Source organism: Thunnus thynnus, chromosome 21, assembly GCF_963924715.1.
Source record: "Thunnus thynnus chromosome 21, fThuThy2.1, whole genome shotgun sequence".
Classification (NCBI taxonomy): Eukaryota; Metazoa; Chordata; class Actinopteri; order Scombriformes; family Scombridae; genus Thunnus; species Thunnus thynnus.
Window position 1 is genome coordinate 16,983,635 of NC_089537.1, and position 13,199 is coordinate 16,996,833.

Sequence of the window (13,199 nt, forward strand, 5' to 3'; positions counted from 1 at the left end):
AGGCGTGTAACTACAAGCATGATATGTGACAGTTAGTTCAGGACCTACTGTGGTCAAGTATGCAACTTACACAACTGTGATGTGGTAATTTGAAGCATCCGGTGCACATACACTGAGAATTGACTCTTCGGTGAAGTAGACATCTTGTGGCCAGGAATTAACCTTTCGAATTTATATTAAGATTTTTAATGAGGTAGTTGATTTCCCATATCAAACACAAATTATTATCCAGGGTAGAGTGTTTTTACATGTCCGTAGGGGAGCTTTACATAAGTGAAATTACCAGTGACTACTTGAGAAACAAATCAAACTGCATTTAGTCAGATGCAGTTAGTAGTACAACCCAATTTTAGGTCAGCATAATTTCCAGTTTCATGTTTTATTTTTTTCAATCAGTCAAATTGGAGCTAAATCAGATCAGGTCACCACTGACATTGAGATTAGGCTGGATGTGAGCCCTCAGAGAAGATGAAAATCCTTGATTTCTTGTGGGGTTTTATGTCAATAATTTAGGTTATCTGTTAATCTGATTAACATGACATTGACTATGAAATATCAGGACTGCACAGTGTTGAATTTTGTCCATTATGCACACAGTATATTTTTTTTAAGCACAGATACATTCATGCCTACACAAACATTATCAAGACATTGTAAAACTGAACAAAATAGAAAACTGACCAGGTTCTTGCGGATGAATTTATTCTCTTATTCTGTTCATTAATTCTCTATAGAGCTTTTCAACATTCATAAAAAACAATTTTTTTTCCTATAGGTGCAGTATATGACATAATAATGAAGCTTTCCATAGAGATTTTGACTATACAGACATACAACTTCATCCACTCAGCCCATTGAGGACCATTGCGTAATCAGCACATAATCACATACAGAACAACAGCTTCCCCCCGACACGCACGCACTCTCAGTAAGCCTTCAGATCGCGCCTGTCCCTCAGTATCCCACAATCCTCCTGTTTGGTCTCAGCAGGTCATGCGTGCCACTCCAAACTCCAGACTGACAACAGCTGGCTCTTCCTTGGCCAGCTCGCTGTTGTATGTCCCTTCCAGCTCTCCATAGCTCTGCTTCCTGCTCTCGGTGCCGCTGCTGCCCTCTACTGTCCGCTCGGTGTCGGTGCTCTCGGTGGCCTCCTCGCCCACTTCCTCCTGCTCGTCCTCCTCCTCCTGCCGCTGCACCTCTTTGTGGTTGATGGGCGCCCCCAGAATGAGGGAGTCGGGACGTGGCGGGAGGGTGTTGGTGTTGGAGCGTTGATCTCTGGTGGGAGGAGGTGCAGGCGGGTCAGAGGTCGCAATGGGGGTCACGCCGAGCTGGTGGAGCCTCTGGATGCAGAGGGAAGGATGAGACAACACAGAGAAAGTCGTTTTTATTCAGAAATGTACATCACGCACATTTACCCCTTCATCTTTTGACCATTTTCATATTTCTCAAAGCCCACTGCAGTATAAAAAATACCACATGCTCTAAATATGATGGCATATTATGAGGTGATTATCTGTTTTAATGCTGAAAAATGTTTCGATATGTAAATTCTGTGATGGTACTGTAGATTAGTTTTTATGTACTGTATATCCACAAAGATGTTTTTGGAAAGAAAAAATTATGTACAGTATCTGAGAGCAGCTGGTTGCAATTATTTTCTCTCAAGATAAAACTATTCATCATAATGGATAATTATCTTGTCATCTCAAAGCAATGGTGGTGCTTTTTTCTCCACCAGTTGTTTCTGGGATATCATAAAAAACAACTTTCTCATCCACACATGATAATTAATCATGATCTTAAAAAAAAAAAAAAACTGCAATCACAGCAGCTCTAGGCTTAAAAAATAAATAATAAAATAAAATAATAATAAATAAAAAAGACAACAGTGTATATCCACACTGAATGTATAAAACCACAAGATATCTTCAGTGTCCCAACTTCAACATATTGGCTACATAGTGAGAATTTGTGTGTATGAACTCACATTCTCCAGTGCTTGCAGGGTGCTCTCTGCCTTGCGGCTGTTCTCTCGCAGTGTCAAAATGGTTTTGAGGATGGACTGACGTGGGTGCATGGACCGATCAAACTGATGGTACATGTTTCTCCAGAACCTTGGAAACAGAGTTGCACACAAACACACAGTAAAATAAGTCTCCTAGTGTAACCAAAACAATTCATGTGTTACAGGGCAGGGAGGTGAGGAAGGATGTACTGACTTGAAATGGTAGGGCAGGGTGGAGGGCTCCAGCACAGGGTGTGCTTCAGAGTAGGCCGGGCTGTAGAACGGATTAACGTAGTTCTGTTTTTCGCTCATTAGATATGCCCACAGTGAATGAGTCCGCTCTCTCAGCCTGGAACACAACATACAACACATAAACTCAAAACAGAGTCCAATGGGACGTTTGTTCAGGCGTTTAAAAACTCAACAATCCAGCCTTTCTATCATCTGTCATTTCTAACCCCGTGTCGAGACAGCAAGCGTGTCAGATATGTTTTTCACACGCAATGGATACACTCTCATTTTTTAAAATCTATGCAGCTGGCTGTACCAGCTCCGTGAAGGCTCGCATCTCAGTTGCGTCTCACGGGCATAACCACGACCTGAAGAGTTCATTTATGCTTCAAGTCTATTTTCCTCTGTTTTACACGCATCGCTACAGTCATGCGTATTGGGCTCTGAGCGCCCTCCAACACGCAGGTGACCTACACTCAACGCTGCACCTGAACACCTCCAGTGTAGACACACAGGACGGAGCACTTGCTGCTGCTCTGCTGACATGCTGCTCGCACTACGTTTGCTGTCTAGACACAAGGTAAGAGAAATACAGCCAATAAAACTAATTAAAAGAATTGTTTGCAACCCTCTCTTATTTAGGTGTAAAATTGTTATTTTTCTTAACCATTTTGATGTACTGAAAACTAAAAGAAAAGAGTGGGTAGGTAGTGTGGTGGTATGTTTGTCAGACCTGTGAGAATTACCACATGCAATTAAAAGTGTTTGTATTAGCCTGGTAAAACATGAGGATGTTACCCACACAGGACAATGAGTACTGGAAGGTCTGACCAACCAGAGAGAGTGGCAGTGCTCTCAACAGCAACTTGCAATACTAGTTAACCCAGGTCTTGTGTAGGTGTGTTTGTTTGTGTGTCTTTAGACCTATTGTTGTGTGTAAGAATAAGATTATTATAGGTATGTTTTAGGTTTGGGATTTCTGTGCTGGTGGTTACAGGTGCAGCCACACAGCCCACTGAGTATGTTTTTCAATGAGGAGTGTCTCTTTTGATTTAGGGAGCTAATAAAGCATCTGTCATCAGAGGTGTGTTTGTTCTAATGGTCAAAAAAGTTTAAAGAGATTATCCCTTTAGAATTAATGGATATTTTTTTCAAAGTCGTCATCTGTTTGGCAAATAGAAACCAGGGGGCAGAGAGGACTGACACATAAAACAGCGACTCTATACAAACAATGTGTGTCTGACTCACTGCAGCTCCTCTCTCTGTCTCTGATTGTTGCCGAGGAAGTTGCCGTATTGACATGAGTGGACGTGTTCGTGGATCTGCAGCAGGAACCACTCGCTGAACTCAAACGCCTGATAAAAAGACGGTTATCATTAAATAAATACAATAAAACACACAGTGTTGCAAGTCAAAATATATAATAGTACACGTATCATGCAGCTGACACACTCCCACACACACCTGTGGGAACTGCTCAGTCAGCTGCCAGACACACTCCAGGAACTGAGTGAAGATTGGAGACACTTCTTTTGGATCTCCGTCCAACTGGTCACACCTACAGGTACACAATTCAAAAATATGTAGACTTTACTTGAACACATACACAATAACTATTATGTGTATACATTGTATATGATAGTATATGTAACTAACAAATGAATTATGTAGTATGAATAGTAAATATGTAGTATATATGTCAAGCAATATTATAAAATTGGGGCATAAACAATTACAGTATGATCCAGATGAAAGCTCACCTGTCTGCAAACTTATGGCCAAAGGAGATCCAGTCTTTCTCTATCAGTACCTAAAAAAAACAGAAGCAAAAAAAAGCAAGTATGAAGCAAACGATACAAATTCTACCAAAATCATCTGACAAAAGAGCAAGTTTGCAGCTGGTACCATGAAGCCCTTGATGGTGCGGTAGTAGGGGTCCATGAGCAGTGACCCCAGGGAGCAGACCTGGGCTGTTCTGTCCCAACCATCTGAACAATGAACCAACACGCTGGCTCCTTCCACGGTCACCGCCTAGAGTCAAGAGTTTAGATGGATGGCAGAGGTTAGTGAGTAAGGGATAAATGAATAAGGGTTAAATGTTATCACGGTGAGTCATTTAGTGATATAATTAAAAAAACAAAGCAGCTCTTTGGCTGTCATTATCCCTGACAGGACTGATGAAGATGAAGCAATGACGAGCACAGAGGTTTAAGTTGAAGGTGGAGAGCCAAGTTTTAAAGACGGAAGAGAGTTTGCCTTTGACATCATGTTTATAACTGCATACTATAAACTGTATTTATACGTAATTTAACTTATTACTTCCAGAAAACACTTCAGTGTTAATGTGCAATAAAACACACCTCTACAGAAACAGACGTCAAGAAGCAGGAAGTGGATATTTACCTTGGCAAGAAAGATGGCTGCATCTACAATAGCCTTGATATGCCGCAGCCAGCCACAGCTCTCTAGACCCACCAGATAGTCACTCATGGAGAGAGACCTGGTTCCTATCACTGAGAAACACAACCAAAGACAGAAAATGACTTCAGAATGACTTTGGTGTTTTGTCTGAATTGTTATAAAAGAGCCCTTCATGATCTGAAAGCATATTATCTTGAAACAATTAATATAAACAAAGCTCATTATGTAACATTACTTGCAGATACAATCTTATCTTTCCACGTCTGCCCTTGATAACGTCCCTTTGAAGAAATACAATGACATTTTTGTATACTATATGTGCCAGTGTGTGAAGCAGCATGTGTTTAACCTTCCAGCAATTTCTGCAGGCTGGTCCTCATTACGTGGATGTTTTCGATGCCGACGAACTGGAAGCGGATGTTTGAATAGTTGTCCTCATTCTCATAGCCTTTACCTGCTGCTCGGTTAGCCAGCGCGTTCAACTGCAGGACAGGAAAATAAGATGAGGACAAAATAATTGAAAATCTTCTTACTTTGTTTTCAAACAGTGTTTATCTAGTGTAGTGTTGAACCCAGTTATGCATTTAAAGCCTTACAATTTGAACTTATTGAATGAAAAAAAAGGACTTCTCATGCTAAACAAACTTAGGAGTGTTAACAGAAGAAAGGCTTTGTTTGACTGTCATCACTTTACCTTTGGCCTAGTATCCATGACGTAGACAAATCGGCTGTTGTGATTGGCTTTGCTGATGGCCTGCAGCATGCTCTCATCCTCCAAGCATCGTGCACTGAACCCAGAGAGAGGCTGGCTGCACCGACACACTGCCGCCTGTGTTGAGTGAACACACAACACTGATCAGAACAAGGATAGATACAAAAAAAAACCGCAAAACACTGCTGCTGAATTATCAACTAAAACTAGGACACCTATTATTACCTCCCCACATGGCTCACTTAGAACGTAACTATTAAAGGTTCCACAAGTCTGCCAAAGCCTCATGTGGATTCTCAGTGGATGACTGATAATGATTAACCCATTTTGTAGTGCAGTATATAGGCTGTGTTTATATCCACCCTATGGAAACCTCAGGTTAAGTCCCTCTGCCAAACATGTATTGATTGAATAAAGTGCAGTTTGTTTTGCCAAGTTAACACATGAGAGAGAGTGATAGTGACAGATGTACAATAAAAAGCAGGCAGGACCTCTGCTCACTACTGAAAGTAGTTTGACTGGAAAGTCAGGAATCAAAATGTTTGCTGTGGTGTGTGTGTGTGTTGGACATTGTAGTGAATTCATACCTTTTCAATTAGTATGAGTATACATAGATCATGCTAATTATAATCTTATCATGTCCTTACAGTGATGTAAAATGTTGTTTTATTCAGTTTTTGTTTTGCAGGGCACAATGATAGTCATGTCTGTCCATCAGTCCTTCTGATATTTCAGTACAGAAGAAGATATCTTGTCAACTGTTGTCCAGACTTCCCTAAAATTTCATGGCCCCCCCGACACTGTTTCCAAATGATTTTGTCAATCCTCTCTGTCACTTCATCTAACATCAATGAAAGGTCAAAATTTCCATCTGTACACAAGATATATCAAATTCTAATACACAGATTTCAAAGAGGACAAATCCTTTCGACCCACAGGCAAACATCTCAACTTTGCATGTTATTTCATATTCACAGATACGGTCCCATGAAATTTGCTTAGCACATTTATAAATACAAATGAATAAACCTTTATGCTTTCAGTAACCCTATAGCCATTCATCTAGCGCCACCTTCTGGAAAACCTCAATATGGAAACTTGTATGATCCTACCACTGAAACAGCAGTTTTTATTACTCTCCAAGTAGAACATTTTTTCCTGACACTCCCTTCATAAACTACCATAACATACAACAAGACCAAACGAATGATGAAGTGTGAACTGTGTGTAGGTTATCACAGTTTATTAAGTACCTTCTTCTCCTGGTAGAAGTATGTAAGTACAGGAAAACGTCCTTTGCTTCTGAACTTGGAACTCCCCACAATGATAGGCTTACTGGCTGTGATGGGAACATACAGGTCACGTGGATATGTCTCACACACCTGGAAAAAAAAAAAAGCATACACACATCACATACATAAACACACACAGACACAAACGATATTGGCAAACATCTCCTAGTTTGTGAGCATTAGTATTAATAATACTAACCCTGACCGGTGAAATAATGCACTGATATCATTATTCATTACTCAGTAGTTCAAAACAACGGATGATTCTACCCTAAAAAATATGTAATATTATAATATAATCTGTTCTATATGTAAACATGTTGTGTTAACTCAAAATGTTAACAGTAATAAGACAAAACTATAGTTAATATTCTGCACTTTCCTTTATTTAGAGATATATTAGATCTCATTGTGGAATGAAACCAGTATATTTTGGTTTCTCCAATATACTGTAGCAACTGATTTCATAAAATACCACCACACCCTCAGTGACCTTATTAAAACATACCCTGCCTCCCATTAGAGCAGGCAAGCCTGGGCAATGTTTACCCAAAACAAACTAAAGAATACTATACAAGTAAATCAGAACAACTACACAAAAAATCATGCAGCTTGCATGCTGGCAGCCCCCGATGACTTTATTGCTCAGTAATCAGGTGACATCATCAAACTCCTACTCCTGTCTTTCTCAATAGCGGGTTTATGGCACACAGTAGCAGTACCAAGGTCCAGTCACTCTCAGCAAGTGTCAATCTTGGTGTTTGAAGAAGGTGTAATGTTACATAAAAGTCTGGCGTACCGCAGGATGTGGCACCTTAGATCAAGAACACTCACAGTTTATGAGATGCAATCAATCATCTACCTTAAAGTCTCTGTTGACGTCGGTGAGCTGCCATTGGTCGCAGGGGACGCCCATCCTCTCAAACTCGGCCCCCAGGTCGATGAGCTGCCATCCTTCCTCTCGCTGCTGGTCGTTCTGTTTGGGGTTGTAGGAGAACGCGTAGAGCTCCTCATAGGATACTGCCCAAAGGAGGAGAAAGTCCGCGAAAACACAGGAAAATATGAGAACACTGTGTATCTATGTAAATACACAGTATCTATCACATGTATAAAAATGATAAAATGTATATATATATATGGGTAAGAACGGGGAGGAAGAGGTTGGGATGGATGGGAGGTCAAAGATGCTTTGTTAATGAACGGATGAGAACACAGACAGACAGACTGACACCCACCGGGCCGCAGAAGACGCAGCAGCGAGCTGTAGATGTCGTGGCAGTCTCTTTCTCTCTGTACCACAAAATGAACCAATCTGAAGTTCCGACACTGAATGACCAGAGGACAGCCCGTGGTGGTCAGGGAGAGCTTCTCCACAGAGGCTATATGGTGGTGCAAAATCTGCAGAGAGGAGAGGAAAGAGAGAGTGAATGGCTGTTTTTTTTTTCTTTAAGTTGCCTGAATTATTTAACAAATACAGGAGCACACTGCTAAAAATGTACAGTATGTGAGGTGCTGCCCTGTATTCCTCCACATTTACTATAGGTTGGGATTCAATTCATGCACAACCGGTATATAAAAAGGCACAATGAGACGGTCGAAATGAAGCCCTGTATCAGCAAGGATCCAAAAACAAATAGTAGATTGAAAACTCGTTCACCCGTTGCAATTCTCATTATTCTCTAAAAACAGCATGTAGGTCAGGCTTAACAAACGTTACACTCTTTAACATCTCTGCAGTAACTTCATCAACAGTTTACTACAAGTGGCCCAAAACATTAAGTTACAAACCAAAGAAAGAATAATATTTTTGACAATATAAAAAAGGGCACAATTATAATGTGTATTCTGGCACTGGTCAACCTCCTGTACACACAAATACGGTTATTCCACCAGCGGAAGCACTTGAAACTCCTTGTAGATATTTACATGATAAAATTTAAGAATGAATAAGATGTAGATGCCATGTTGTCAAGAACATCTACTGTGAATTCTTGAGCTTTGGACAGAAGAAAGTTTCGACAGTCTTTGTACTGTTCATGATCATAAAGAACAGAGGGCGAAAGGGACAAATGCAGCACATCACCATATTCAATGAGCACAGATCGAATTCCTCAGGGATCCCAACTATGGTATATACGCTAATAAAGATGCACATTCATCAGCATTGGTAATGACTGGTGACACACACACACACAGCCTAAATGCTGATCACACCAGCTGTTGAGCCAGACAGCAACTCAACTGCTGTTTAATATTTTATAAGGTACAATAACATTCTCAGAAACTAACAGTCTAAATTGACACCGAAAATGCTCACACATATGCTGCTGCACTTGGCAGATGCGTACAAGGTACCTAAACACAGAAACGGGACCAAATACACAAACACTGAACATTAGTGGGAGTATATTTGCTGCTACACCAGAAAAGGCTGGAAAAAAAGGGAGGAAAAGAAAATTTGCCCTTTTCTCAGCACCTAAGGCAGGAAGGATGGCGGGGGTGAGGTCATGGCCCGAGTGCTGCTGTGCAAAGCATTTTGAGACAAACAATCTTATCCCATAATACAGACCAGCCATTGTAACATTCTAACTACTAGATTAATAATTCACCATACATATATAACAAGACTTCAAATATATAGTTCTAGTGTGCACAGCAAAAAAAATGCATTAATGCAAAAGTATCCTGAAGCTTAATTAAGAGTAGATCAAGAGCTGTAAGGGAGACAATACTGGCTGCTAAAACTTCTGAGAAAAAAGATGCAAGTTTCTGACAGCGACAGCAACAATTTTGCAAGTAGCTACTGCAACATCACACTGCATAGGTTATTCTAATGTGGGAGTGAATAAATAATACATTGCATACTAATGAAAGATAACCACTAGACTAAAAACAGGTCAGTTTTGTCAGTTGATCGCCCTCGATTACCTGCAGTAATTAGCACGCATGAAGTTGTACCATCTCAGTCCAGCAGGTGGAAATTCTGGGGTGAATAATCCGTGGAAAATCCCACACATAGACTGACATCATCACTACTTTGAGCAATTGTCTTACTGTGGAAGTCGTGTGGTTTACAACACTCAGATATGCAGAAGTTAGGCCGACTGTTTTCTGGGTTTCGTCAAAGAAAATACCAGCAGTGGTCACATCCATATGCAGTCTACTCGGTGAAAAAAGGGGAACTGTGAATTATCCCTGTAATACTGACAAGAACGCATCCACTACTACAACTACTCACCCAGATCTCCTGTCCTGCAGATGTTGAGTTGTTGGAGCTGCTCTCCACAAAGATGAGATGTGTAGCTGTGAGATACAATGTGCCATTTGTGGATTTGTTGCTGAAGCGATCCAACAGCCGCACCTGCTCCACCTGCAAACACGTGCCAAGAATAACACTATTAATCAGCAGTAGCTAGTAGTCAAAACATATAAAAAGTTTTACGCAGGCAGTAGTGAAATGAAGATGGGATTTTGCTAACAGGAATGACACCTGTCACAAAATTACTGCGTGTGGTTCCAGCTGGCACACTGCCTAATCCCGACCAGCTGGTCCTCACCATTAGCTGGCAATTCCATTATAATGAGACTCACAAATGATTTCTGGATTATGGGAGAGGAAAATCTGGTAGTGACTGAACAATGTAACAAATGTGGTGTTTTTCACAGTTATTAAAAATGTATTCTGTTATACAGCTAAGGCGTAGACTTGCTAAATTCTTACAGCACCCCCGTTCCCAACTCCACACATATAAACAGTCCATAGTCTGAGTAGAACATTTACCCACATCACAAGTTTTTACACAGGAAGAAGGTTGTGGTCCACTAGCTATAATAAACAACAGGTTTTATAAGCCCTGGTGGTCAGAACGCCCATTCATGACTCCCTTAAAGAAAGTTTGGCAGGGATGACAAGCATGTATATAAGAAACTGTTGGAAAATACTGCTGATGGACAATATGTTACTTTTACACATATGTACAGCCTGCTCTATTGCATTCTTCTAACATCCCTTTCTAGCATTAAGATCCATTAGAATAAGGCTACTCCTCTTATTAAATAATAGCACACCGATTGCTACTAGCAACCTACAGTCTGACCAAAAGGCTACTGGACAATTGGATTTGGACTGTAAGCTGCTGTCGCTGCTAACTGTCCAAATTCATGATTCATCACATTAGCGGTTCTTGTTGACTCAGACATCCTCTCTCTCCCTTTGTTTCCTTTTTCCTGTCGTTCTCAGATATGATGAAATGATCTCCGTCTCCCGGCAACTGGCGGGACACAGCACTGACAGGCTTAGTACATACAGGAAGTCAGTGGTGTGAGTGAGTGAGTGAGAGAGAGAGAGAGAGAGAGAGAGCGGGCATCACATAAGAAAATTGGTGATGTGAATGTTTATATTTCTTCGTAAACCAATGATGCAGTCTAAGCCATGTCTCAAAGTGCCAGATTGCCCTGAAACTGTGCTCATTTTTCTAAATGAACTGGAAATAAAAGTCCAGATGACACCATCTGACACCATGTGCATGAAGAAATAATAAAGTTAAAACAATAGAATTGTTGTTATTTTAAAGGCGCTTCATCTTTTTTTCTGGCTCAGGTTGACCACAATGTTAATAACTCATAACAAGGCCATCCAACAAAATGCCCTCATAACATTATAGTAGCAAGTTTACTTACTCAAGGTGGAAACATGTTCTGATAGCAATAAAAATCTTCTCTGCGAAGTTCAAGCAAACAACCAGGCTTAAGACAGGGGAGCCACACCCAGTCTAGGTGCAGTTACACCCACTAGAAACCCAGCAGGTCTTTACTCCATAGGCAATTATGTTGCCTAAGAACTATTTGTACGTTGCTGGACTGTGAAATTATCCCCGAGCCTCCAAAATTAGGTCAAACTGCTTCCTAACATGACAGAGAAAGCTCACCTTTCAATTTACACACCCTCATGAATACACACACTACAAATATTAGCTGTAGGCCTGATGCATGTCCCCAGCTTTTTAAGCCACTGAGGCTTATGTCGAATAAGTTCCAGTGGTAAATGTCATGGGAGAGCCAGCTAATCCACGTATAGTGCAGATAATAAGTATTTGGACAGAGACATTTTTGTTGCTGTGTAGTCTTTGAACTCCTATTATTTTGGATTTAAAATGAATGACTATGAGGTAAAATTCATGTTTGGCGTTGAGCTTTAAACAGAAGGTGTGTACATACATATATGTATCGGGTGAACAGTGTAGCCCTTTACGGTACAAAAAGTGCACTATTCATGGACTGTATATACAATCTATGGGATCATGTAACATAATCTTACAGGCATCATATTTAATATCTGGTTGTAAATCATTTGCAACTGATCAATCACTGTCTGAAGTCTACAACACATAGACATCACCATCCATTTGGTATCTTTCCTACTGATGCTTTGCCAGGTCTGTACTGCAGCAATGTCCAGTTCTTGCTTGTTTGGGGGCTTTTTTTACCTTCAGTAAGTGATCTGGCCTGAGCTCAGGTGATTGACTTGGCCAGTTAAAACAATTCCACTGTTTAGCAAAAATCAATCCTTTAAGCTTTTGCACGGTAGCACAACACAGATTATAGAATTGTGAGAATGTATGTTAAAAGGATCACCAGTCCTAAGGCGTTCAACACCCGCAAACACTAAACAAACAGTCAGTGCTGTGACATTATGTGTCATCAACGTGCCATTATGCTTGAATGTATATAATCTCTCTCTCTTTAGTGATCTATCACAACTGGATACACTGGCTGGCTTGATAATTTAACGTAAACTCCGTAATAGGGCGTGCAATTAAGTTAGCAGCATTACAAAGAGGAAAGCTAGCTGTCTGCTGCACGGAGAAAAAAAACAACCAGCTCATTGATGCTCGTCACGTCTGACACTTCCAAGATGCTGGCTGACGACACCTGCTAGCTATCATGCTATTTGTTTAAAACACGCAAATGTATTCTGAATATTGATATATGTCAAACGTAGGCCCCCACCCTCCCAAAAAATCCCTCAAAACACAAGGCCGAGCTGCTGTCTGTATCCCATCCACTGCAATTAGCTAGAAATGTTAGCTAACGTTACCTTTGGCGTGCGGATATGCTCCATTTCTCCGAGTCCAAACAGCTGTCAGCAACTGCAAAGCTTCACACGACGCCTTCTGGATATAACTCTATCATTGATAATATGATGGCTAAAAACTGCTGCACGAACCGCTTTGACGAGATCGGTGGCAGACGATATGTGTTTATTGTCAATTATTTCACTCCCCCATCCGCGTAAAGATCCAGACAATAACGTCTTCAGTACTTCCGGCGTGGACTCTTCAAAATAAGTAGGTTTTTTAAAAATATATTTTCATGGTCGTTACAGTCAGATACAAACTGTATGCCTCGCATTTTTACCACTGTGTGTGTATTAGTAATACGTTTTCTGTGTCTTGATTAAGCACAACTTGATGTCATAAATGTGCCATGTATGTAGAATATATAATGAAATATCAAACTCCGTCAAACTAGATTTTAA

The 13,199-nt window shown here is 40.6% G+C and overlaps 1 protein-coding gene across 1 annotated transcript; it reads right to left on the reverse strand.

Annotated features, from left to right (window-relative positions):
* Window positions 1–685: 685 nt before the first annotated feature.
* mtmr6 (myotubularin related protein 6) lies at window positions 686–12,966 on the reverse strand. The gene is made up of 15 exons (XM_067577941.1): window positions 12,759–12,966; window positions 9,900–10,031; window positions 7,897–8,059; window positions 7,524–7,681; window positions 6,623–6,751; window positions 5,352–5,486; window positions 5,007–5,139; window positions 4,640–4,749; window positions 4,142–4,267; window positions 3,997–4,046; window positions 3,701–3,794; window positions 3,485–3,591; window positions 2,220–2,354; window positions 1,988–2,114; window positions 686–1,340 (listed from the first exon to the last, which is right to left on the reverse strand). The coding sequence occupies exons 1-15, from the start codon at window positions 12,780–12,782 to the stop codon at window positions 984–986; spliced, it is 1,980 nt and encodes a 659-aa protein (XP_067434042.1). The 5' UTR covers window positions 12,783–12,966; the 3' UTR covers window positions 686–983.
* Between the last annotated feature and the right edge of the window lie 233 nt (window positions 12,967–13,199).

Bases quoted from the DNA above. Each gene is read 5' to 3' on its own strand.
- mtmr6 (XM_067577941.1), bottom strand. From the start codon at position 12,782: ATGGAGCATATCCGCACGCCAAAG. The intron at 4,750-5,006 runs GTTAAACACATG...TGTGTTTCTCAG, and splicing joins CCTGCAGAAATTGCTGGAAG to TGATAGGAACCAGGTCTCTC. The intron at 2,355-3,484 runs GTGAGTCAGACA...GTTGTGTTCCAG, and splicing joins AGACAGAGAGAGGAGCTGCA to GCTGAGAGAGCGGACTCATT.